The sequence below is a fragment of the Podarcis filfolensis genome (genome assembly GCF_964270895.1).
Source record: "Podarcis filfolensis genome assembly, chromosome: 16".
NCBI lineage: Eukaryota > Metazoa > Chordata > Lepidosauria > Squamata > Lacertidae > Podarcis > Podarcis filfolensis.
This window is the reverse complement of record NC_139620.1, coordinates 10,370,864-10,398,244: the sequence shown is the minus strand read 5'-3', so window position 1 is coordinate 10,398,244 and position 27,381 is coordinate 10,370,864. Positions and strand designations below refer to the sequence as shown.

Here is a 27,381-nt window from a genome sequence, read left to right as displayed (position 1 = left end):
TGTGCGCGCGTGTGAAAAGGGGGCGTGGCTGTCAGCGATCGTTCGTGGGCGTCAAATGTGAGTCGGAGGAGGCGTGGCTGTGGATGTCTGAAAGGGGGCGTGGCTTAGCGTGCGCTGCATACAGGCGCGTGTGAAAACATCGAAGGGAATGTGGTTGCGCGCCAGTGTGTGGAAGCGAGTGTGAAATAGGTCGTGGTTATCCATATTGGGGGGGGGGGCATGATACCGTATACACATGCATACATTGAGCAGTAGCCCATTATGTTACATCTACTTAAGTGTAGCCACTTTGGAATAAAAGCACACTGCTCATTTAGGCCCATTCATTTCAGTGGCTCTGCTTGTGAGCAGAACTTAGTTGGAATCCGCACTTCTCCATTTATGGCTCGGAGCCCCGGAAAGTTTTATGTAGTGGCCAACAAATCTGGATGATAAATGCATAATAGAAAAATGAGAGGGGGGAGGAAGGAAATTGGGGAGAGGTGTGACTGTGTGGATGCATGAGGGGCTTGTGCGTGCATAGAGGAGAGAGAGGGGATAACTGGCTTGCCTACACGCCATACGTTAAAGCACATGGTTCCTCACCACCAAATATCTGTCGTTCGCTAAGGGTGCTGGAAATTGTAGTTCTGCGAGGAATAAACTGCTGTTCCGAGGATTCTCTTTGTTTTAAATGTATTGCAGAGCACTGTGTGTGTGTGTGTGTGACAGACAGACAGGGGAGAATGGGGCACATATCCTGTCAGGAAAGAGTGAATGGGAAAGGCTTGTGTAGGAGTGTGGATTATGAGGAGAAAAACATGAAAGGGAAATGTGAGGAAGGAGTGTGCTTGTGCTATAATGTACCAGGCTCTTCCTCACACCTCATTCTTCTCTTTCCCGCCCAAATCGGTTCCTATGTCTCCTCCTGCCTCTCACCCGTATTTTCAGTCAGCTCCCTCATATTCACGGTTTCCTCGCAACGTCTCTCTCATGTATGTAGTTGTTTCTTTCGTCTCTCTCTTACGGATGCAGTTATTTCTTTCACTTGCAATCTCTCTCTCTCTCTCACACACACACACACACTCAGTGCCTTCACCACAGGCAGGACGTGTGAACAGACAAGGGTTGGGGTGGAAAACAAGAGAGGGGTGTGTTTGTGTGTGTAAGAATCGCACGGGGTCTCCGTGTGAAGGAAAAGGGAGCAGAATGGGAGGCCAGGGCAGCTCCATTTTAGTGTGCATGGGCACACTTGTGTAAAAATATGAGGGAGACAGTGTTGTGGCTGGCAGGGAGGGAGGGAGGGAAAGTGGTGCAACTGACTGACAGAAGCGCAGTGTGTGAAAGGAATGTGTGGTGTGTTAGGACCGAAAGATGTTATGAGAACCCTTTTTTTTTAAGTCAACAAATTTTTAATCCAACAAATATGTATGCGTAAGATAGGTACACGGCGTGTTTTATTCAAGAATTCCTACATAGAAGTGTCTTTTGTAAGGTGCAAGGGCAGCCAACATGATGCTGACTGGATGCTGTTGGACTAAAACTCCCACCAGCCCCAGCCAGCACAACCAGTGGGGATGGTAGCTTATTTAGGGGTAAACTACAGTTCCCAGGATTGTCAGGAGGAAATAATGTGTGTTGAGTATATGGAGTGTCCGCAGCCCTGGTCACTGTGTCTGTCTCTCAGTGTGTCCTTTCCCCCCATAACTCTTAAAAAAGACAGACGGCTCTTAATACACACATTCAGAGCTTCTTTCCTCACAGGCTGATGAAATCTGACAAAATGTTCTATTCTGTCAGAAGCATCGATCAGTTGTCAACAGGAGCTGCCAAAGCAAGCTGTTGGATCCCTTTTTGGAGATTTGTGTGTTTTTTTAATGGGGTGGTAGTGTCTGAGTGTTTGTGCACCCCCCTCCTTCAACAGAACTTCAATAATGCATGGTATTCTAATTAAGATTATTGCTCCAATGAATCAGTGGGTAGTTACACACAATAATGAATATTTTATTCATTTAAGTTGTGACTGGAATGTGTGTGCCTGTGTGTCTCTCAAGGATATTCCAGGCTCCTTCCTGAACGTTTATATTCCATTCTAAACAAAAGACAAAAGTCTTGTCCTACCACAGTTTAAAATTCCAAAGCACAACTTTTTTAAGTGGAGGCAGCCTTAAGAGGTATGTGGTATAGTGGTTAGAGCGCTGGACTCACAACCCCAACTTTGACCAGGGTTTAAATCTGCATCCAGCCCATGATCGTGGGCCATTCACTGTACTTCAGCCTAACCTACCTCACAGGGTTGTTGTGAGGATAACATGGGGAAGGGGGAGCCATGTACACCACCTTGAGCGCCTTGAATGAAAGGTGGGGGTATAAATGTTATAATAACTGAGGGCTCCTTCAAGATGCAGTTCTTTATTCCATTTATACCCCAACTTTGGAGCTCAAGGTTGTTCTCTCCATACCCACGTCTTTTACCCTTCAATCTTCCCAACAGTCTTGTGAGGTAGGTTAGGCAGAGAGTTGGTGCCTGGCCTGGGATCACCCATGCCACAAACTTGACATGAGCCAACAGTGTGACGCGGCAGCTAAAAAAGCCAATGCAATTCTGGGCTGCATCAATAGGAGTATAGCATTTAGATCAAGGGAAGTAATAGTGCCACTGTATTCTGCTCTGGTCAGACCTCACCTGGAGTACTGTGTCCAGTTCTGGGCACCACAGTTCAAGAAGGACACTGACAAACTGGAACATGTCCAGAGGAGGGCAACCAAAATGGTCAAAGGCCTGGAAATGATGCCTTATGAGGAATGGCTAAGGGAGCTGGGCATGTTTAGCCTGGAGAAGAGGAGGTTAAGGGGTGATATGATAGCCATGTTCAAATATATAAAAGGATGTCACATAGAGGAGGGAGAAAGGTTGTTTTCTGCTGCTCCAGAGAAGCGGACACGGAGCAATGGATCCAAACTACAAGAAAGAAGATTCCATCTAAACATTAGGAAGAACTTCCTGACAGTAAGAGCTGTTCGACAGTGGAATTTGCTGCCAAGGAGTGTGGTGGAGTCTCCTTCTTTGGAGGTCTTTAAGCAGAGGCTTGACAACCATATGTCAGGAGTGCTCTGATGGTGTTTCCTGCTTGGCAGGGGGTTGGACTCGATGGCCCTTGTGGTCTCTTCCAACTCTATGATTCTATGATTCTATAATTGGGCAAGGGGCTCTACCCCTCTTGTCGAATCTGGAAAAGGGAAGGAGATGCTCAGCTTGAAGTTCAGTCTCTCAGAAAGTAGTGAAACTTTTTACTGCTTTTTAGTGCCTCCACCACAACCCATCCTTGTCAAACCAGATGTGCTCTGATGGTGTTTCCTGCTTGGCAGGGGGTTGGACTCGATGGCCCTTGTGGTCTCTTCCAACTCTATGATTCTATGATTCTATGATTCTATGAGCTTTGTGGCTGAGTGGGGATTTGAACCCAGGTCTCCCAATCCTATTTTGACCATTCCAGCCACCTGCCTCAGAACCAGGGTGATGCATTTTAATTAATGGCGATGAAGCTTATTTCAGAGAGGCCATTTTGGTTCTGGTGTGTTACAGTCAAAAAGAATGGGAAATGGTAATGCAAGAGGACTGTCCCCTACAGCAGGCACGTCCAACAGGTAGATCGTGATCTACTGGTAGATCACTGGACATCTGTGGTAGATCACTGGTTGATCACTGGCTCCCCCCAAAGAAGCTCAACAACTTTGACCTGAACCCCAAAAGAGGGGGTAGATCACTGTCAGTTTTTAACTCTGTGAGTAGATCGCAGTCCCTTGGGAGTTGGCCATCCCTGCCCTACAGTAATGTGCAGCAGCTTCTGCATTTCACTTGTACCTTCTCACACTTCTTTCCAGTACCAGGTTTCTAGAGAACGTTTGGACAAGACCCCATGGCCTCTCTCCTTCAGTGAGTCACTCCTTTACAGCAAGCCTTGCTCGGACTTCAGCTTTTGCAACTGGAACCTCAGCGTTCCTGAGGACTAGAAACCTGCTTTGAAAAACAGAATACCCAGCCATACCAACCATTGGTGCCAGCCTTGCAGCACTCGATTATATCAAAAAGCTACCTTTACAGCTTGGGACCAGGATACCTGAAAGATTATATACCCAATTGATCACTGTGTGCAGTAGGAGAGGGCCTCTGGCAGATATCATCTTTTGATATATGAATTGGGCCTGTGTTGTGTTGTGTTGTGTGGTAGCTACCCCTTTGGATCTCCCTCCCATTAATTATGGTCTCTCTTGCCATTCCAGCAGCTGCTGAAGACCTTTTAACAAGCCTTTTAATGTAAGATCTTTCCCAGTCTGCATCTGTACAGTACTGGGATTGTTTCGAAGGTGTTTGCTGCCCTGGACTCCTTCAGGAGGAAGGACCAGATGTAAACTTAAATAATAACAATAGAATCTCCCTCTTTTAAAGGCTTAGAAATGGATTCAGATTTTCTGCATGTGTGGGTTCAGATATTGCAAATGTTTCATCACAATAACAACAGCACTAATATATATATTGGTTTGGGTGGTACACATATGCATTTAGCTTTATTAACTGATTGATTAGCTGCAAGTGATCCAAATTAAGTCAGCCAAAAAAAATGCCCTAATCAGTTGACAGGCCAGGGAGGTGGGGTAGGGCACACACAAGAAGATGCAGTTTTCGGCACATAACATACCTTACAAAAACATCAGCTCTAAACCCCATGCAAATCCCTGGAATCTGGGCTTTGTACTTCTGGAGGCTTTGTCTACTTGTTGTTGTTGTTGTTCAATTTGTCAGAAACACATTGGGGCTCCCCCCCCCACCTTCCCCCAAATCCCTCAGTATTGTTAATTCAATTTTGAGCCGTTCTTTCATGCAGGTTTTAAAGGAACTAATCCCATCTCTTGGATTACACGATGCAAGAACAACATCGAGATCCACCCACCAGCCCCTTCTCCCTGCCCAGAGCGCCAAAGTGAGGTAAGAACCTTAGGGAAACAGCAGTCGCTGTGTGATCCTGCCTTTAAGACCATGTCACTAACCGAAAAGCGATGGGGTTGGGGGAGAGGAGGCTCGGTTTAGGTTGCCCAGGCAACTGAAATCCTCGACTTTGCAACCTTTATAATCTCACAGGCTTTGTTCATGCAGCCAAGTTCGTGCGGATGCATCCGATGTAAACAATGGTGGCTGGTGTGTCATGGGGACTTGTGGGGCATAAGGCAGGGAGCCCCAAAGCAGGTGGAGCCAGAGCCAAGGACAGGCAGAGCCAGCTAATTCTAGCATTGCTCACAGCCTCCTCTTCGCTGAGCAATACAAGGGGGAACACTAAGACTAAGGAGGAGGAGGAAGGCGGCAGGCAGGACCCACCATCTTAGGGACTCCGGTTTCTGTAGGGTTTACTCCTTAGCCCAGAGGTTTTCAACCTTTTTGAGTCCACGGCTCCCTTGAATAACTACATTCTTCCTGCGGCACCCCTGTGGGGCTCAGGAGCCCAGTTATGTCACCCCTTGCCTGCAATGCTGGCAGTCTCTCATCCTTTTTTGAACACCCTTCCCTTGTAGAGTTTCCTCAGTCTCCTCTCCCCTCTTATTGGGAGTCCTCTGGGCAGCAGCTATTGCTGCTGCCGCCGCCTCTGGTCTCTGATCTTAAAGGTAGAGGGACCCCTGACCATTAGGTCCAGTCGTGACTGACTCTGGGGTTGCGGCGTTCATCTCGCTTTATTGGCCGAGGGAGCCGGCGTACAGCTTCCGGGTCATGTGGCCAGCATGACTAAGCCGCTTCTGGCGAACCAGAGCAGCATACGGAAACGGCGTTTACCTTCCCGCTGGAGCAGTCCCATTATCTACTTGCACTTTGACATGCTTTTGAACGGCTAGGTTGGCAGGAGCTGGGACCGAGCAACGGGAACTCACCCCGTCACGGGGATTCGAACCGCCAATCTTCTGATCGGCAAGTCCTAGGCTCTATGGTTTAACCCACAGCGCCACCCGTGTCCCTGTCTCTGATCTTACCCCACCCCAAAGAGATGTGGTGTTATGTGTTCAGTGGCCTGTGTTTGCCTGAGCTTGAGTCTGGACTAAGGAATCTCAGCTCCTGTGTTCTGATTTGATACATTATGTCCAATCACAGAACATTTCAGGATTTGGGCCTCTTCCATTGGCCCTTGAAGTCGTGATTTGCAGCTTGGAAGTTTAGTCAGCCAATCACATTTTGAGTGGCAGTGGCCCAGGCTTTCAGAAATGTATATAAGTGGTTGCTTTGCCCATTTCCCAGTTATGTAGTTCAATAAAGGCTCTTGCTGTTATCACTGTGTCTTGCCTTGTGGGAACCCACCTGCACTTCACGTGCCTCACACTGTCCATTCCCAACAGCAACGGCTGGAGGACTGGCTGGCTGGGTTCCCTTGCTTGCCTGCCTGCTTGCTTGCTTTCTTACTCCGAGGCTGCCTCACCTTCTGGCAGCCAGCACCCCCTGCCCAGCCCCAGAGGCACTATCCCCTTTGGAGCTTGTAGCCAGGGCCACTGCAACAAAGAGCTGTGCAAGCCTTGGGGAGGCAGAGATATGAGATGGCATCAGAAGAGGGAGGGAAAAAGGGACAGAGGCCAGTGTTGCCTGTGGCACCCCTGACCATCATTCAAGGCACCCCAGGGTGCCACAGCACACTGGTTGAAAACAACTGCCTTAGCCTTTTCTTCTCCCAAAGATATCTCGCAAGAGTCAGAGTTTTCCTTTTCCTAGATGGGCTACCCTCCCAGCCCCATCTGCCCCCCACTTCCCTGTACCATACTGGGCACCACATTGGCTACTCTATAAAGAGTATCATGCTTCCCATCTGTATTCTTCTCTCAAGTGTCCAAAGCACTTCTCATGCCCAGGAGATGTTGTGCAGCAACACTTTCAGAGCGGTTCCCCAGCCCTGATAAGCAGTGTGCCTGTTGATAACCGTAGTTGTATTGCTTTCAATCTTTCTAGTTTTGTTGCCATTAACATCCATAGCAGCTTCACTTATTTCATGGAAAATCTGCTGGGGCTCTCGCAGCACCTTTACTTTTTTTTTTAAAACAGCCAATGCTCTGGAACGTTATGCAGATACATAAGCACTGGCACTCAAGAGAACTGCTTATTAGCACATATTACAGTATTCATTAGGGAACAACTAAAGTAGCAGTGCAGGGACGCGGGTGGCGCTGTGGGTAAAACCTCAGCGCCTAGGGTTTGCTGATCGCATGGTCAGCGGTTCGAATCCCCGCGGCGGGGTGAGCTCCCGTCTTTCGGTCCCAGCTCCTGCCCACCTAGCAGTTCGAAAGCATCCTTAAGTGCAAGTAGATAAATAGGTACCGCTTTATAGCGGGAAGGTAAACGGCGTTTCCGTGTGCTGCGCTGGTGCTGGCTCGCCAGAGCAGCTTTGTCACGCTGGCCACGTGACCCGGAGGTGTCTCCGGACGGCGCTGGCCCCCGGCCTCTTAAGTGAGATGGGCGCACAACCCTGGAGTCGGATACGACTGGCCCGTACGGGCAGGGGTACCTTTAATGAGGAGGGAAAACACAGCTCTGGGACTACTTCTCCCCACCCGAGCAGGAGGAAATGGTGTCACCTGCTGGTTGGAGCACTGGCAGTGCTATATACCTTTTCTTCTTCTGGCAAGTGAGTGAAGTGTTAACAAAGCTTTCAAATTTGTAACAGATTAGAATAAAAGGAAACAAGTGGCTAGACACCTCTTTCCTTTGATGAGGTTCCAGCTTCATGCCAGCAGTTTAGATAATAACGTCTATTTGCATTTCTAATTAAAAGCTAGAGGTTGCATTTCAGTGGGATGAAGACCTTTAAAAGATGCCTGCTTCATAAGCTGAACCCATTCAGTCAGAACTAACCAACTAACCAACACTCCTAAGAAGCTATTCATAGGATTGCAGTTCTCATCCTAATAATGACTATATGGGCTACCAGAATGAGCACCTGCAATTCAAAATTTACCACTATGCCCTCCATCACTGCCTGATTGCTCAAGGTAAAGAAGGCAGCTACATAATATTCTTTCTAACAAATGTCCAGCTACTTGTTTAGATTTAGCTGGCATAGTTATAATCTGTAGCAGAGGATTTTCCTACTATGCTACAGTCTAACTTTCCATATGGTAGTTTTTCTGGTTTGGTATTCTCACTGTTATATTGCAATGTCATTAGACCATCATGAAAGTTGTTCTAAATGTTGTTTTTAATGCTGGGACCTTAGGGTGAAAGGCAGGTAATAAATTAACAATAACAAGTATTTATATACCTGCTAAACGAGGATAACCCTTTATGCAAACTGCTACATAAGCTTTTGCCATCATAAGCATCTGTTATTTTTTAAGCTGCTACAAAACTTTTAATTAGTTTTGCTGTAATTCCTCTAGAAGGTTTTGCCTTGCAGGGTATGGTGTGTTTTGAGGATACAGAAAATATAGTGTGGGCATCACTGTGGACATGTAGACTTTTCCCCTGTGTAGAAATGCTGTGCTGAGTCTGCTCCCATTGCCTTGAACTGACCTTAATACTTGCCGGCTGAGGGCTTAAAATAGAGACTTGGGGAGAAACAGGACAATAGCATATAGATCATTCACACTACCAAAGGCAGCAGAAACAGCCTGCTCCGCGGCGGCCCAGTCCCTCGCCGGCTGTTCCGAGCCACCCTGGCACAGGTCGGGCAGGCTGGAGGTTGCTGAGCAAAGCAAATTCTTATTCTCTCCCATATTCAGCTTTGTTTCCTACCCGAGAGCAAACTGGGTTCACAAGGGGGCAATTAAGATTTGGTTGGAAAACGTTGCTGGTGGGTCAGCACCCTCTAGTGGCTCCTTTGGGGACAGCTTAGGACAACTAAGGCTGTGTACACACTGTACCTTTAAAGCACATTCCCGCCCCCCTCAAAGAATTCTGGGCGCTGTAGTTTATTAAGGGTTGCTAGGAATTGTAAGTTTGGGAGGAGAAAATTACAGTGCCCAGAATTCTATGAGGGAAAGTCTATGTTTCAAATGTGCTTTTAATGCCAGTGTGTACAAAGCCTATATACTGTTACAAAGGTTGCACACCACCCCAGTCGCTGCCAAGCGGTAGCAAATTTCCAGGGGGTTCCAGGCACTTACCCAGGGTCCTGTTTCCGTTAGGAATTCAGGCATGTAAGAGACTGTAGCATTTTAAGATATATGGTTTTACACCTCTATACACCTGGATCTAGGTAGAGGAAGAGAGTTCACAGCATGGGGGGGCTTGTTCCCCACAACAGCACAGCATTGGAGCTCATGTCATCCGGCTCCATTTCCATGCCTTTTTCTCAGCCTGCCAATATGGTTCTGCCCCACCTGGAGCTCTGGCACCTCCTTCTCCTTCCCAATAACACTTGCTAAGCAGCCTCTCTGTTTTAAAAGGGGCACATTTTTCCTGTGTGGCAACTGCCCAAATTTCCTGTCTCTGTCCACTCCTCAGAGCAGGAGGGAAGGGTAGCTTTTTACATTGCCAATGGCCCTTAATAACCCAGTACCTGACTCTCCATTGTTTCTCAAGGACTCTGCATTTAGCTAACCCAGCAAGGCTCGTTTGCGTAAACTAACCCAGGAACTTCTATGTGTGGCCCATTTCAGGATAACTGCTGCAGCCTGCATTTTCCCTTCAGTATCCCAAATAGTATCTAAATTCTACCATTTTACTAATTTCTGACATTCACTAACTCTTGGCAGTTATGAGTGCACTTGCACCCCTAAGCTCTGTTACCCCTAAATCTGTACTAATACATTAGGAGCTTTGTGGTACCCTAAAGGCTTTGGTCGCCTCCACACCATATATTTAAAGCCCATTGCTTCCCCCAAAGAACCCTGGGAACTTTACCTCCCACAGAGCTAAGTTCCTAGCACCCGTAACAAACTACAGTTCCCTCTAACTGAAGGCATGTGCAATAAACTATTTTGGATTTAAGGGTAGTTCAACAACAGCACTCCAATGAAGGCTGATATAGTGCAATTGTTGCCTAGTCTAGGGGTGTCCAAAATCGTCCCTGAAGAAATCTAAGCCCAAGGTGATCCATTTGGCGTTGCCATGTCGTCCTCTCAGTTCTAAGGATGGCCAATTTCTTCCATCACCCTGGCTGCTTCCATGAGATTCTCCTCAGCTACTTGGATGGCACAGAGCATTATGGCTCCTGGTTTGAGGACACCAAAGTCTGACTCGGCTGCAAGGAGGAGCAAGGAGGTTTCCCATGCCACCTATGATGAGCTACATGAGGACCTGGAGGACTGTGCGGCACGACTGAGTGCCTTCCTGGATTCCACCTGGAGGCATTGCAGATTCGTGAATGGTACACGCATCCCTCATGAGATGATCGATACAAGCAAGTGCCCGTTCATGAGGAAAGGCATTGCTGGAGACTGGAGGAACCACTTCTCCTGCCCACTGCAGGCTGAGCTCTTCAACAAGAAGCACCAGCGGGTAACAGGAGACCACTGCCTAAATTTCATTGACGGCTGCATGATCAAGGAGCTTGACAAGTGGCTGGAGGTTCCCAGTGTGTTCCGACAGCCACATCCTGCACAAGCTTTGCCAGAAGAGCAAACCCCCTGTATGGAGGCTTTGAAAGCACCTTTTCCCATGCCTGATAACCGGTAAGTCCGTGGCCTACATAACCAGAAACAGTCTACTTCATCCTTTCCTAGGCTGGTGTGCTCCAGATGTTTTGGACTGCGGATCTCATCAGCCCCAGCCAGCATAACCATTGGTGTCAATAAGGGTTGTGGTCCAGGGCTTCTGGATGGCACCGTGTGGAGCAGGGGTGGGGGGGGAGCCTACAATTTTTCTCTCGTTCACACACACAGGTTTGACATAGCTTTGAAGTCTTCCCAGCCCCTAAGTCCATTATACCACATTGGCTACAGCAATTCTAGGGTGTGACTGGAGAATGGGCAGTGAGAACCTGAGCTCTCTTAATCCCGCTTCATGAAAGGCCAGGCGCCAGCACAGTCAGCCTGAGCCACAGTTAAAAAGATAACCAGGTTTCGTTAGCAAAAGCCACAAATCTACAGATAACCTGGAAGTGTTTGCCTAATCCATCTTGCACAATCAGGCTTCCTGCGTTCTGCTTTTCAGCAGTTCTGTGGAATCATGAAAGAAAGCCCCAAGCCCCACCCTGGAGTATCAACTCTGCCTTGCACAATAAGATCACAGATGGAGGCTGATTTTACCAGCCAGGATGAGGCACAAAAGCAGGCACAGCACTGGCTACAACAAGCTAAAAATGAACATTACAAACTAGTGGCCCTCAGCCGGAAGGCAAATCTTGCCATAGGGAGCCCAACAGGATGCAGAGACAGGTTCCCACCCACAGTTTACTCTCCTCAAGAAGATGCTGAAGACCCAAAGGAACCTGATTTTTCCTGACTGAACCAAGAAAGGGACACAAGACTCTTGTCTGGCATGCTCTTTCAGCTGACACTTATTTCCCTGCAGCCAGAAATGAGATGGTGACATTTTTTCAAATTCAGTTGATGGCTTTTCATCAGGGCAGCGAAAGGAAAGAAGAGGAGATGCCTGGGGTTGCCAGCATAGCTGTGGGAGTTAAGACCATTAACATCCACCACTCCTTGGGTGCAACATTTCAAGAGTGCAAACACACCACCACCCCAACAATCCACAAGCGCAGCTCAACCCTTTTGCATCCCTTGCAGGAAGGAAGATAAGGACTACACAGCCAAGCCTGAAAATCCCTCATTTTGCAGAGGCTGGTTATGTTTTATTGGATTTTTTTTTCTCTTTTCCTCTCATTTGTGTTTTTTTAAATTTCACTTGTGGAAAAAGAAGAAGCTGACGAACAAAACCACCTTCCACCCACTTCCTGGCCCAGCGGGGTCCCTGACGTTCCTTAAATAAAGTGGGGGAAGGGGAAAGACAATGGGATGAATGTAGTAGTGAAGCAATATGGAAAATGCAGCTTCCTGGTGCTAAAAAAAAAAAAAAAAGACGATACAGCATTCTTGGGAGCCAGAGCCGAAAACCGGGGGTAGTGGGGGCGACAGGGTGGGACGGATGGGCCTTGGTTTGGTCATGATCCAGGGAAGGAAGGTGGGTGGGTGGAAAAGAATAGGGTTTGGCTACACGGACCTGCAATATCAACAAGGAAATCAATGGGTGGCGTGGGAGGAAGATCAGGGCCAAAGCATGCCAAGATGGCCATAGGTGAGCGGGGTCCTGCTCAGACCACACCTGAAGCAGACTCACAGAGTTTGCCCAGCTGTCCAAAAGATACATTCATCGACTGTGGAATGCAGGAGCTGGGAAAGCCCCCCGCGACCCACCTTCCTTCCTCCCAGTAGTTCAGTCTTGAGGAAGGATTAAATTAGATCAATAAACCACCCGCCACTTGGGCGAGGGGAAGCAGCAGCACCAGCAGCAGCGCTAGTGATGGAGGGAGGCCGTATTACACATTTCTCCTCCCGCTAGAGGCCAGCAGGATGTCTGTTCCTAGAGCAGGCTGGGAAAAACGGGGCACAGCAGGGAGAAGACAGCTAGGAAAGCGAGGAGCTGTGAGGAGACAGGGTGCCCTGAGAGGAAAGGTTTTAGGAGTGGCCGGGGCGGAAAGGATGTGGTGGTAGAAAAAATGGCAAGGAAGCAAGGGACACCAAGCCCCCGCCCCTGGCAGAAAAAGAAAGCAGTTGCTACATGCAGGGGAATGAGTGCGGTGGGCCACACAGCATCTTGTCCAAATGGGGCCTGGAGACAAGGGGGGGGGGGGAGATGCACAGACACTTCAGCCCTTTGCCAGCTAAAACCTGCCTGCTGACAAACCAGTCAAATGCCAGTAAGAAGGACAGGACACAGGAACTCAGGCTTGCCCTAGCAAAGTCCAAAGACTCATGGGGGCAGGAAGCAAAGGGAGACTGAAGCGAAAGATAACCAACGCTCTGCCCCAGATTAGAAACACAGTTTTGGAGGTGGGGGAAGAGAAGGGAGGGCAGCGTAACGAAACCAGCAAAGAGAACCATTGCCCAGGCCTTGCCTACCTTGGGGGGTGCGGAGGGGAAGGAGGGCCCCAAGGCAGACGAACATGTCATCACCCCCCACTTCCCCATGTTGTAGGGAAGCTTGCAACCTGTACAGAGCCCACCCTCAGCCCAACCCACTGCCTCCCACAACCCCAATACCCCTCCCACACAAAATCCCCTACAGAGTTAAGTGACAAAACAAAACAAAACCCCAAAACCAAAATAAACAGGCCGAGGATACTCAACAGCACTTGGAGCAGCTGAGCTGGAAGGGGAGGGAGGTCCCGTCCCCCTCCGGCGAGGTATCATCCGGGAAAGCCACCTTCGGAGAAGAAAAAGAAGCAGGAGGTGGGGCTGGACCAGAAGGGGAAGGGCAGGCCCCCTCTCCCCACAGCCTGCCCCCCAGGCTGCCCCCCGCCCCCCCACCCACGCTATCCTCATGTCCCTCCTCCTCAGCAGCAGCCGCCGCCTCCTTGTTTGACCGGAGTGCTGTCAATTTTCAGGTTGGGTCTGTCGCCGCCAGCCGTGGCACCCGGGCCCATGCGTTTCTTGATCTCAGCCGCCATAGTCATGAACGACTGCTCCACATTGGTGGCATTCTTGGCGCTGGTCTCCAGGAAGGGGATCCCAAGCGAGTCTGCGAATTCCTGCCCAAAGAAAAGAGAGAGGGAAGGTTAGGAAGGAGCAAAGAGTCCCAGGTTTTATTACATAGGTCAGAGGCTCCTTGCAGTACCTCAACTGCAAGGCCAGCAGCTGAACCATCTCCCATAATCAATCCACGTGTACACTGAGATTGTTGCCTGAGGCCTTTCTTCACATTCTCCTTCAATTTGTTGCTTTAATTTGCTGTTTTTATACTATTATTATTATTATTAATAATATTACAATGTACTTTGCTTCTTACTATTATTGTTAGCTGCCCTTGGACATTTCTTTGTTACAGTTATATCCCCCTTTTCCTCCAGGGAGATTCAGGTAGTGTACATGCTTCTCTTCCTCCTCGTGTTATCCTCACAACAACCCTTTGGGGCAGGTTAGGCTGAGCATGTTTTGCTGAGCAGGGATTTGAACCCTGCTCTCCCAGGTCCTAATCCAACACTCTAACCACCATACCACCACTGGCTTTAGGTTGAAGGTGTGGGAAATAAATAATGTAAATCAGCAGTAGCCAACACGGTGCCATCGATATATCGCTGTACTACAACTCCCACCATCCTTAGCCTTGCTCACTAGGGCTGATGTGCTACAGTCTGGAGAGCACAATGTTGGCTATCCCTGATGCAAGCAAATAAAAGCAGATGTTCCAGAGAAGGGCCAGGAGGTTCCCAAGGCATTCTGACATTCAAAAATATGATCTAGACACCTGTCTGTACCATATAGTTTGAAAAGCTAAAATAAACAGAACACTGCCTCTATTCGGAGCATCTGAAAGGCAAAAGTAAAGAATAATTAATTTGCTGATCCAGGACAGCTGCTTACAATGGGGCGTTTGAACTGAATTGCTTTGCCTTCCTTCGCTGAAGTGTTACATGCAAGCCTATAAAGAATTATGTGTTTTTAAAAACATTTCCCCCCACTAAACGGCTGCTAGGTGTTTTGTTTTTTGTTAAAGACTATTTGTGCCTAAGCTGTCTGCAGGGTTATGCTGAAGTCCTTTCAACAACATTGTACTCTTGTCACATGCAGACCAGGCCTTATGATGCGGTGGGGAACTTCAGGCCTGGAGTCAAATGTGCCTCTCCAGGCCATCTACCTGGACCACTGAATTCTCCCTAGGCTACACTCCTCCCACATCTTCCTGGAGTGCTTTTGCCCGGCTGGAATAGTGTCAAACTCTGATCACACTTGTTTGGATTGAGGATAAAGGAGGGAGAGTGTATGAACTTGTGAAGAATAGAACTTGCCAAATGAAAATTTACATTTGTTGCTCCAGCCATTTTTGCCTCTGGTCCCACCCACCACTGGTATATGGCCTCCAGAAGGTTGACAGGGAGCGAATGTTGCCCCACTTCCTGCCTTGAGGATGAGAGGGGAAAGGTTGCTGATTTGCAGGGTTTGCTTGCGCCTGCCTGAAGAACCTAAGAAAAGCCTGAAGAGCATAAGAAGAGCCTGGCTGCTAGATCAGGTCTGTGGTTCATTTAGTGCAGTGTCCTTTTTTAACTTCGTCACGCTGGCCACGTGACCCGGAAGTGTCTCCGGACAGCGCTGGCCCCCGGCCTCTTAAGTGAGATGGGCGCACAACCCAAGAGTCGGACACGACTGGCCCTTTACCTTTACCTTTTTTAACAGTGGCCAACCAGATGCCTGTGAGAAGCCCTAAAGCACAAGAGCAACTCCTCCAACTTGCTATTCTTCCCAGCCACTGGCATCTGCCTTGCCTTCAGCGGCTCACCTTGGCAGTTGTGTAGTCCACCACTTTTTTTGTGGTCAAGTCGCACTTGTTGCCCACGAGAAGCTTGTTGACATTTTCACTGGCGTAGCGCTCAATTTCCTGAAGCCACTGCTTCACGTTGTTGTAGGATTCCTGAAAGGTGGGAGCCCACAAGAGGGAAGAGGATGAGAGGCAGCAGAGCTCAGACTTCCAAGCCTGGCTATCAACCTGATTATCCCTTGGCACTGGAAAGGACTGCAGGCAGACTAGACAGCTTCATCAATGGAAAGAATCTCACAAAATACTTAATACAAAACTCAGACCCCCAAGAACTTCAGCCTTAAGGAGAACTTAGGAAATTCTGAGCTCTCCGAAATTATGGCCCTAGGGTTGTAGGCAACTTTAGTCCTGTTCAGAGAACAAACTTAGGTCCATTCATTTCAATGGGTCTACTCCAAGTAGGACGTCATTGGATCCAACCCATGCATCAATCCACAAAATACATCAAGAAGAGAGGTAAAAATGTGCCGGAATGGAGCTTTGCTCACTCACTCCAGTTAACTGTCCTGCTTTCATCCTTTTGGGTGTTTTGACATTACAATTTGAACTGCACCTGTCAATCGGGGATAGAGAGATAATTGCTTCTCATGGTCTCTAGTTAGACAGAGCTGCCTTTTGATTCAAGACACCGCTACCAACATAACCTCTGGAAATGGGAGCATTTGGTCCACCCTTCTGAACAGATGTCAGCCATAGACCATCTTCTGTAGAAATGAGGTGGGTGATTGCCTTTTACACTCATGGTCCCTCTTTCCCACTGTTCCTCCTCACCCCCAGAGCTGGATACCCTAAACAGACACACACAGATTTGTTCATCTTCCCCTACCCCATCTCCCACCCCTGCTCTAACCACCACAATGCAGCCGTTACTCTACCTGATCCGTTACGTCATACACCACAATTATTCCATGTGCCCCTCGGTAGTAACTGGAGGTGATGGTTCGAAACCGTTCCTGCCCGGCCGTGTCCCACTGGAGAGGGAAGAGATGATAACAGTTGTGGCTCAGCACCATTAGTTTACAACCCATGGATGAAACTGTGGACCTTGCGAAACTTTTAGACAGAGCTATAGGAATGCGATTCATCTTCTCCACAGAGGAATCAATCAACAACCCAGATTCTGGGATTAGTTCCCACATCCAAAAACTCCTCTAAAGACACTTTTGAAACCAAGAGATTTACAGACTCACAATTTGCAGCTTGATAGTTTTGCCATCCAACTCGATGGTGCGGATTTTGAAGTCCACCCCAATGGTGCTAATGTAGCTTTCTGTATAGGTGTCATCCTAGGAAAGAGAGTGTTTCATCAACAATAAGAAGTTGCAGACAGAAGTCACCGTTCCTGTTCTCAATTCTCTTCTTTCGGGTGGGGGAAAGGTGTATCAAAATGCAACCAACAATTCTAACACTCAAGATGTTCACACACATGAAACAAAAGCAGTGTGCATTTTAGGTAACAGCATTCATATCCAACCAACCTCAGCCAGCACATCCATGCTGGGTGGGGTTATTGGGAGTTGTTGTAATCCAAAACATGTGAAGGGCACAGGGTTGGGGAAGGCTGGCATATGCCTAGAATGCCAACTGGCAAGGAACAACTGTAGTGTGAGACCACTGTATAAACCATGCATTACACAGTAGAAGGGAAGGGGAGAAATACACCAAAACCAACTTTCCCCTTGTCTTCCTGCACAGTCTAGACCAATGATTCCTCGCCCCAGGACTGTTCCAAGTTCAGAGGTTCTTCAAGGTCCCATTAGGGTTTCTCAATGGGAATAAGTTCAGCAGCAAGAACATCATAGTTAATAAAGGTTTTCTTGTGGCTTTCGACAATCAGTGTCTGATCTGAAGGCTGGGGAGGACTGCAGGCAGCTAGTACTGAAACGGCCACCCAACTCCAGTGCAATGGCTATTCATCCTGGCTTTCCCCAGTTTGATTCTCCTCCTCCTCCTGTTTTATTTCTACCTTCTGACTGTAAGCCTGCAGGCAAGGCGGTATGTCTAATACAGCACCAAGAAATGGGAGATCTCTTACTGGTAGTAGTACCATTGTGATTGCCTTTAAATGTTTTTAGATAATTTTTCAAATGTTTTAAATAGGTTATTTTAAATTGCATTGTTTAAACTGTTTGATGTTTGCCACCCTGTGCTTCTTTGGCAGGAAGGGTGGGATAGAAATTTAATAAATAATACTCAGAATTTTTAGGCTCATGACAACTACTCGGTTGTGGGGGGAGTCTGTTTCTTAATCTGTGCTCAGCTCATGTGAGCAATGCATTTAGCAAAACTCTCTACACTGCAAACTAGGGTTCCTTGGCAGACACGTTGGAATGGAAGAGGGATTTCCTAAAGACCAGAAAAATTTAAAAACTGTATTGCTACAGCTGCTCATCCTGAGGGGCAAACAGAGAAAACAAAGCTTCCTCACAATGAATGTTGTATTTTTGTGTGTGTTAAGGGGGGGTGAGATAAGAGATTCCAAGGGGATTAGTCACAGGTCTTGTGCCTCTTCAGTTGGCTCAAATCTACTGAAAAGCTTTAAGAAAACTCATCACCAAGCTCCAATCAGTTGCTTTCTCTTATGCTCACTAACAATAGGCTAGGACAAGGGTTGGGGAAACCCCTTCACCCTGAGGACTGCATTCCCTTCTGGTAAAGCTTTTGACATGCCAGGGATGGGTGGGGAGAAAGGCAAAAGTGAGCAGAGTAGCCTTCATCCAGAAAAGAAAGAGGGATGTGCAGAGTCAGGGGTGGCCCATCCCATTTCACCACCTAAGGTGAAACAGGAAGGTGTCCTCAACTCCTACTACTGCCCCTGCTGAAGTCTCACTTACCGGGGTTCAAACTCAGATATATAAGCTAGGAACTAAGTGGCTCCTTAAGTCAGGGGTACATGTCTAGTTGCCATTTTGAGGCCAGAGGGCTTGAAAGTCATATTATTCAATACAAATTGTGTAGATAAAATATCATGGATAGAATATCATGGATAGAATTCTACATGATGTGTGTGAAAACAGGCAAGATCCAAGGATCCCCAGGCGTGCATCTTCAGATGGTGGAGATGTCAGGCGCCATCCTGGTGCCTGGGCATCTTCACTTGGTCGCAAGTGGCCAGTAGCCAGGTGCAAAATGCACTGCTGGTGAAGCTATGGCTTCCAGTGAGATCCTGCAGGGCTCTTGTGAGATCTTGTTGGAAGCTGTGGTAGTCAGCACAACTTTTCTCCCATGGTGGGGCACCAGCACTGGAGAAACAAGGAGAAGAGGCAGCGGCTTCTGGCAAGATCTTGTGGACCTCTCAAAATGCAGCATTTGAAATTCACCACACGCCAGGTGCATTTTGAGAGGTCCACAAGATCTTGCCAGAAGCCGCTGCCTCTTCTCCTTGTTTCTTGCAGCTTCTCCACCAGCAGTAGGCAAGGCACTCATGCTGCACCCATAGTGCCACCACATGGATTCCGCCACTTGAGGGTGTCTCAAGGAGGATGTGGTCTGGAGGAGGGGGTGTGGCCTGGGGAGCATGCCAAAGACCAGACAAGGAGCCCTGGAGGGTTGCATTTGCTCCCCAGGCTAGGAAGAAAGGTTGCCACTTAGGGCAAGAGTAAATACTTACAGCAAACCGCAATAAGAGACATGACTTCCCCACACCGGAGTCACCAATCAGAAGCAGTTTGAACAGGTAGTCACTGGAAAATAGAAAGAGGAGAACAAACAAGTTTTGTATGGATAGAAAAAGTATCGCTCATCATCATCATCTGGGCTAATTTGTTTCCTCTCCAGACACTGTACTTGACTCGGCAGTGAGGACATTCTTATACTAAGCTTGAGTATTCTGAATATTACAGTAATATAGCACAGGATCTGGCTGCCCCAGAAATCCAAGTTCTCTTCTGAAATTGCTCAAGGGAGGTACAAAAACATCTTGATTGTTATCTACTGAAGAAATCAGGAGCCAGAGCAGGCCAAAGCAGAAACCATTAGGTCCCAAGTGGTACTGCCCGTCCGCCCCCAATTAATCAGCCTCCTCACTGTTCAAGCTCATGTCCCAGCTCACCCAACAGGAAATTGAAATCTGTCTTATACCAAGTCATGCCACTGGTCCACATGGCTCAGTAGCATCTACACTGCCTGGAGACAGGTCTCCAAACTTTCAGGCAAGGGAATGTTCCCAGCACTATCTAGAGATGTCAGGGATTAGACCAGGGACTTTCTGCATAAGAAGCAGATGCTCTAGCACTGAGATATGGCTAAACCCCAGATTATCTGTGGCCGGCAGGTATTCTGTAAAGGAGCACCTCTACACAAAGTGAAGCATGTATTTGACATGCAGCAAATTGCATTAAATACCCCACCACATTTGTTTCTTTGACAAGGTTATCATTTGGATGAGTTTGCTGTGTATGCACAAGCCTTGAGCAATGTTTGAATGTTCTGTTTGATTGTTCAGGTCTGACTTCACTATCCAAATAAATCATCTTTGTAGGAACTGTCACAATGCACTACTCATCGAAAGCAGATACTTCCTTGGAAAGTCATAGGGTAGGGCTCTGTGTATACGCCATGATTATGTACTCTGCTGGGTTTTAGAAATGTTGCTTGGTCTCGGCACTCACCAGAGACCCAGCCCTGCCCTTATCCCAAGGTGTGGGATAAGGTCTCTGCTACAATTTTCCAGTGAGCATTGGAGGACCTGGGAAGGGGGGGGGGACACCTTATAATGCTAGCTTCAGAAGTGCTTAGAACAGGGCAGGGAGCCTGTGTACTCCAACCCCCATCAGCCCCAGCCAGCATAGACAGTGGTCAGGGATGATGGGAGTTGTAGGCCACAACATCTGGTTTGACAAGGATGGGTTGTGGTGGAGGCACTAAAAAAGCAGTAAAAAGTTTCACTACTTTCTGAGAGACTGAACTTCAAGGTGAGCATCTCCTTCCCTTTTCCAGATTCGACAAGAGGGGTAGAGCCCCTTGCCCAATTAAAAGATGCAGTCGCCAGTGACAAATGCAGCAGTGGACTTCTGGCACTTTGTCTAATAATTCCTATGAATCAGTATGGTTAACTGGCACTAGGGACAGTAAGGCCAAGTAGAAGCATAATTCTCTCAATCTCTTACTCATGGTTAAGCAACAGGGAGTGAGTCAGTGATTCATGCACTCTCCTCCCCACACACCCTAGTGAAAATTTATCCCTGCCTTGCTTCACTTTTGTCAGAGCTAACCTACAGCGACATCAACTCTAACCATGGTTAGCTTTAACCAGTGTTTGCAAACTGTTTCAAAGACAGGCTCAATTTTAAATCATGGCTAACTTCTGCCACCTGGAGCAGCCTCCTCTAACCTGGTGCCCTCCATAAATGTTGGACTACAATGTGCTGGCTGGGGCTGATGGGAGTTGTGGTCCAAAATGTCTGGAGGGCACCAAGTTAGAAGATGCTAGCCTAGAGGTTTTACAACACAACTTCCACCACCTTATCCTCATCCTTTTCTAAAACAATACTGTTAAGCCTCCATAACAATTAAGAATGGCCATCTTTGGGAGGTGCTCATGCTAGTGTTTAAACCAACTTGGGCCCCAAATATATGAAAGATTGCTTCCTTCCATACAGACCTTCTCAGCTGTGAAGATCAGCAGAGGGGGCTATTAAGAGTAGATCCTCTGCCCTCAGAAGCTCAGGATAGGGATGACCTGGGAGCCCCGAAGCAGCAGAACTCCCTCCACAGAGAGACACATCTAGCACCATCACTATACATCTTTCATTTGTAGGCTGAAGATGCCTGGCCTTTTTGCATTTGAGATATAAATATTTTAGGACCCACACCTGTTGTGCTTGTAAATGGTTTTAAACTGTTTTCAATGTTGTATTTTACATTGTTGTGACCTGCCCTGGGACGTTGTGATGAAGAGTGCGTAATATATCTAAGCACCATCATGCTCCCAGCTGAGTCGCTGGGCCTTAGAATCAGAGAATTGTAGAGTTGGAACGGGACATCTAGCATCCATGACAGATGACCATGCAACCTCTGCTTAAAAACCCCCAAAGAAGGAGAGTCCACAGAGGGAGACAGTTCCACTGTCTTACTCAGGCCCTTTGTCTTACATCGTTCCTGTTCCGAAAAGCCCCAGAATCACTTCCCATTTTCCCCCAACTCATCTGAAGTTGCAGCTCAGGGGACTACCACAGAAACCTTCTGGAATCTGTTTCACAACACCACCCCTTTGCCACACCACCAGCACTGCTGCCAAGGATCCCCCTACTCCAAAAGCACAGCAGGGCACTTGACTATCAGGCTGTTCTCTCCCATGTACCAAGCTGTAAGTATAGCCAACAGTCAGAAGGAAGGAAGTTTCTTAATTGGAGTGTTTGACTAGTGTGCGGGAGAGGTGACAGGAAGCAGGCGAGTCACGAGATGGTGTGCTGGCACTTTTCCTGATTAAGCACAGAGGGAAGGGACTATCCCTAATCTTGGGGGGTGGGGGAGGCAATGCTATTCACAAAGCAAATGCATGCCAATGAAATCTAAAGTCTCAAGCCTCAGTCATGGACTCAGGTGACCTTAGGAATGCCACCAATTCCCAGCTGTTCCTCACTCATTGCAGGTTTGAGAAAGGAAGGGCAAGATATATACAAGCCCTGGGCCCAAAGGGACAAACAACTGCGAAACAGACTTCAAAAGGTTTTAGCCTGAGCTAGAGGTAGCCCCAATTCTGCTGAACCTAAATTCAGATTAAAGGCATCTGACCCAGATCACATGCTTCTGATCTATTTGCCAGATTGCACCACAACCTAGAACGCATCTGTTTTTTCCCAGCCAACTCACAGCTACCAGGGCAGGGGACTCAGCAGCTGCTAAAGAGGCAGTCAACAAACTTGAACTGTGAAGACCAAGGTGTCCTAAAAAGTTAAGGGCAGCCAGACAGCAAATCCATTCTGCCAGGAAAGGATGGCACATGATCTTCAGGTCATTTCTTTGAACACTTCCCATGAAAGAAGACCCTGGAACTTAAAAGAGACCTCAAGACTGTTTTTCAGAGTAGTTATGACAATCCAACCATCTTGTTGACACTTTATTACACTTATCTCCCCCTGCAAGACCGAAGACGATTTCTCTTTTCTCCTTATTTTAAAACTACACCCCTTTGCTTCAGAACACCAGACCTCTATAGGACGTAACCAACATCCTTTCAAGGCTAGAAACCTCTACCTATTTAAGAAATAGGTCTGTACAAAGCCAAAAGCACCACTATAGTTCTTAAGGTGCCATCCACAATAAATGTTTACAGACCTAAGGGTCGAGGAACCCAAGATTTCTGCCAGTGCAGCATCATGTTCCACCTTTACCCCTAAAAACAGGAGGTTCCTGTTGTAATGCAGGTTTACCAGCAGAACTGATGCTTTCTGGATTTGTGCAGCCAAGCACTTAATGTGATGATTAGCATGTAGCAAAGTGCTACACAGACATCTTATCAGTAATGTATACATCAGTCCTGTAAGGTAGATCAATATTATGATTCCCCACATTGCAGCTGGAAGGCTGAGACTGTCTTAGCTTGCCCCTAATGAGTTAACAGAAGAGGCAAGATTTGAATTGGGAACTTCTTGTTTCCATAGCTCAGTTTCTTAGCCACTATGCTAGGTTAGCTCTCCACCACAGTAAACTATATAGCCTGGGCTCAGCACTGAGAAAAGGTACTGCTGTCCTTGGCGCCAATGAAACAAAGTCTGGCCACTGAGTCTGCAGCCACTACGAGTTGTAACTTTGCTAACACATCATCTCAATGGTAACGGCATTCGTGACCAGCTAAGAGCTGATAGAGAAGAAACTTCTGTTTTTTAAACCAAAGGTACCAAAGCTGACCCGACAAGCTACAGTAGCCTCTGCAGAGGCTATGGCAACCACAGTCAACCCTGGATAATGAGGGTGAATGTTTCTGGGGATGGCTCAGAGTAGCCATTCCGAGAAGGTGCAGCAGATCATCCTGATGGGTAGCTGTTAATCCTTTGCCAACAAAGTCCACAGAAGAAACTGGCCCAAAGAAGGCTGTTCTAGCCTGCTTGCCCACACTGGAAAACCAAGAGCTTAGAATAAAACATATGCGGGGAACCTGTGGCACTCCAGATGTTGCTGAGCTACAATTCTTTTCAACCCTAACCATTGTTTGGGGCTGATAGGCCACAGGCTCCCCATCCCTGAAATGAATGTAAAACCAATGATCTCCTGGTTGATCTCATGGAAGCATTATTTATTCTCTACAGAACATCAGCCAGGTAATTTTTTACAAGTCAGAACTAGCCAGAGATGCAGCAGAAAGGACCAAAGGTCCCAAAACTATAGTGGCCTCAGGCCCACTATTGCTGGGCCTCAAGATTTCATGAGCCCATTTTGAGATTCATGAGTCTCCCGTGCTACATACAATGGCCAGAACTCTGTATCTCCAAGAAAGTGTGCCTTTGAGCACCTGCATGGTGCTTTCCCTTCACACTCAGTGACTAAAAGCCCAATTACTTGACATCTGGGAATTAAACAACAGCATATTCTGCTCAGAGTCTTAAAGGGATGGCGCTCAATAGTAAAGTACATGCTTTGCATGCAAAAGATCCTAGGCTGCATGGGAAAGACTTCAGACTGAAGAGCCGCTGCCGGTCAGCATGGACAAAATTGAGCTGGGTGGACAAATGATCTGAGCTAGTTTATAAGGCAGCCTCTTATGTTCTATGTACGTTCTTGTGTCCATCCTTGGTCCAATGTTGGTCGTATACAGTAATGCCAATGGGTCTACTCTGTGTAGCTAAAACAGACAGCTAAAACAGGGTTTGAAATGTGATTGTGCTAGCCCATAAAAGAATAGCTTTCAAGCCAGTGCCTCTGCACACACAAAGTAGTGTGTTAAGGGGATCTCCCATTCTGAGCAGATGGGAATACAGATGCTCTCAGATACCTGTGCTTACTTGGTACACAGTTTGAAATTACTGTTTTTACAAACTACCTCAGTTTAACAAAACTTGTTTCAAGTTCTTAACAGTTTGAAAGAAGCAGGAGTTTGAGTTAATGCCCAAATCCCTGCTTGCTTGCTTGCTTGCTTGCTTGCTCATGAACTTTACTTGTAAAAGCACCCCGCTCTTTTCTACCATGGCTGTAGGACTATTTACACAGCAGGAAAAGTTACCAGAAACAACTTTGGGATAACCTCGCAAGGCCTCAATGAATGTGGTCAGATGAACAGTGTCAACTACAGAAGTTAGGCCAGGCCACCTAAATAGCTTCTACAGAAGACAAACTCCAGCAAACACAAAGCATCTTGCAGCACCTTAAAGACCTTAATTGTTCACTGTGGCATAAGACTTCCTAGGTCAGAAACCACATAATGTGGCAAGTGGTCACTTAAGTGGGCAGGTATATAATATAGGAGGATCTAACAGCAGATTTGTAAACAACTACTCACCTGATTGGGTGGATACTTTCCTGTACAAAGTAAAAAACACATGGCAATATAGTGGGAGCACATGATGGAGTTGGAAGATGTTTATATGAACTCGAAGACTATTCCGTTGAACAGAAAGTGAGATAGACACAGAAATTTACCGTACATCATGATTCTATGCTTCTTTACTTGGAAGCAAGTGTCACTGAGTAAAACAGTCAACTTTCAAGTAAGGGTGAATAGGATTAAAGATTTTTTTTTCTTTGCAGGGGTGTATAAGAACAGACTCTTCTTAGTTAATGAGGACAAACACAGAAGCTTAACTTTATATGGGGTAGGGATCCTACAGCCCTCCAGGTGTTATTAGACTCCAACTCCCAGCAGCCTGCATTGTCAATGGCCAGGGGTGATGGGAGTTGTAGTCCAGCAAAATCTGGAGGGCCAGATTCCCCATCCCTGCTTTATACACACACACACACACACACAGGTACACCTGTATATAACATTTATGTATGCCTCACTTAATCAGTGAATCGACCTTTCATCTTCCTCTTCCACCATCTGTTTGTCTATCGTACATCTTAAGGAAACACTATCTGCTTTCAAACACCCTGTGAAGACTTAGTCCTTAAAAACAGGCTAAATCTCTCTTTTCTTAACTGCACACATTGTTTTAGATATTTCACGAAATAAGTGAACTAAATGCATTATAAGCGAAACAGTGTGGTATGCAGGTGTGTAAAAACGAAATGGAAAGGGGGGAAATCATGAACACGGGGGGGGGGGGAATAATAGCACAAGAGGCTAGTAGTTGCAAGGGGAGGGCGGAGGCAGAGGAGTGGTTGCGGGAAAACACAGCAGAAAGTTAGGGAAAGACAGACAAGGCAAGTGGGCAATTTGGGGTCAGGAGGAAGAATGGCACAAGACCAATGTGGGGTGAAGACTAGCAAGAGACACAGAGTGGGAAGTTGGGGACAGACATAAAAAGCTACCAAGGACAGGAGGCACCATAGCGCAACGGGGCTAAACAGTTCATGGGAGAGGAAGGGGCTGGCACAAGAGTCGAGTTTCAGCCGTTCCCTCCAACCAGTTATATGTATACTACTCCCCACACCTATAAGGAATGGGCTAAGGTGTATGTGCATGCGTATTTGTGTGTATATATATGTATATATTATATGTATATATATTCAGCCTCTTCTCCCCCACTCGACACCGACTGTCACCGGCGCCCTTAGGAGAACCGGGGGAGGGAGTCTATCTAGGCCTCATATGGGGGGGAAGGAAGAAGAGAGCCCGGAACTTCAGCCCCTCCCCTTCCCCAAAGTAGAAGCCAGTCCGCCCCCTCCCTCCGGCCAGGCCCAGCAGAGAAACACTCACTACTCGGGGTTCATGGCGGCTCCTCCGCGGTGGTGGGTCGGCGGCTGACTAGCTGCTTCCCTCCCTCCTTCCTTCCTTCCTGGCTAAGCTGGTCCGGTCTCTCCCTCACGCAAGATGGCGGCCGCTCCCTCCTCCCCTCTTTCCCTCAGGTGCGACTTCTCACCGCGCAGGCGCCAGCGCGTAGAGCACGCCGGGAGATGTAGTCTTTTCCTCCCCCTCCCGCTCTCCAGAGGAGTTTTCGAGGCGCTTTTGCTCCCGCAGCCCCACCCATCGCCTTCCTGGCCCCGCGAGGCATTGTGGGAAAGGGAGTTCTAGGCCGTTCGCGTCCTACGTCAGCCTCCCTCTCGCGCACGCCCCGCCTCGAGTCGGCTTTCACACCGCGTGACCTGGGCTCGCCCCTGCCTGCGCAAAGGTGTCTGGGAGATATAGTTCGCGCTGCAACGCTCAACCGAGCAAAAGTGCAGCAGACTCTCTTTCTGGGAGTACAGAGTTGAAATTATTTGATCTTACAAACGCAGTACTAAGAATGTCTACTCATACATTTCTGACTTGAGGCCAATATAAAACTGGAAAATATAACAAATATAGGCATGCAGTTATCAAAATTAAAAAATGGGGGTGTTGCTAGACAAACTATCTCTGCTCCAGTACATGTAAAATAATTCAGACATTGGGCTGCACTGCCCTTTGGATTTGTTGCAACAATTGCTGTTGTCTAGTTACATGCCGTATATTGACTCTGCTGCATCTGCAGTCTACTCTCCTTGTTATAACAGCTTATTTTCATCCACTAGAACCCTTTCAGTTGGGAGGGATCATCTGTGACTCATATAGCTTGTGCATTGGGGTGGAAGTGATTTAATTATCCTTAAATATCACTGATAGATGGGTGTCAAGAGAGAGAGCTCTGCTTTGAATCTCTGCAGAGCTGCTATCCAGAAGTGCCCTTGGCAGTTTGTCCCACTGCCTGTCACCAAGTGATTTTGTCACGTTCAATATGTTTTTATTTTTGTGGTATGAAGGACTCCAGTCTTGTAGGCTTGTTTATAACCTAGCAAATAATACCCTTTCCTTGATGTAGGGCAGTGGATCACTTCCAAATTGCAGAGCCCAACTGATTTCATTTGGGTCTAGCCCATGGGAAGGCAAAGTAAGGCACGGGGGC

At 47.5% G+C, this 27,381-nt stretch overlaps 1 protein-coding gene and 1 long non-coding RNA gene across 3 annotated transcripts; one reads left to right on the top strand and one right to left on the bottom strand.

Moving 5' to 3' along the window:
- Positions 1-136: 136 nt before the first annotated feature.
- On the top strand, positions 137-5,653 carry LOC310751981. 2 transcript variants are annotated; one of them, XR_014542752.1, is made up of 4 exons: positions 137-343; positions 2,034-2,153; positions 3,865-3,916; positions 4,866-5,653. It is a non-coding gene; the product is annotated as an uncharacterized lncRNA (long non-coding RNA). The 2 variants fall into 2 exon arrangements; XR_014542751.1 differs by lacking the exon at positions 3,865-3,916.
- A 6,053-nt stretch (positions 5,654-11,706) lies between these two features.
- RAB1B (RAB1B, member RAS oncogene family) lies at positions 11,707-26,513 on the bottom strand. Its single transcript, XM_083591591.1, has 6 exons — positions 26,217-26,513; positions 19,032-19,104; positions 16,612-16,707; positions 16,297-16,392; positions 15,383-15,514; positions 11,707-13,637 (listed from the first exon to the last, which is right to left on the bottom strand). Exons 1-6 carry the CDS (start codon positions 26,228-26,230, stop codon positions 13,443-13,445), a joined length of 606 nt encoding a protein of 201 aa, XP_083447717.1. The 5' UTR covers positions 26,231-26,513; the 3' UTR covers positions 11,707-13,442.
- Positions 26,514-27,381: the final 868 nt, after the last annotated feature.

Bases quoted from the DNA above. Each gene is read 5' to 3' on its own strand.
- RAB1B (XM_083591591.1), bottom strand. The intron at 15,515-16,296 runs GTAGAGTAACGG...CCCACCTTTCAG, and splicing joins TGTATGACGTAACGGATCAG to GAATCCTACAACAACGTGAA. The intron at 13,638-15,382 runs GTGAGCCGCTGA...TTCTTTGGGCAG, and splicing joins TGGACTACACAACTGCCAAG to GAATTCGCAGACTCGCTTGG.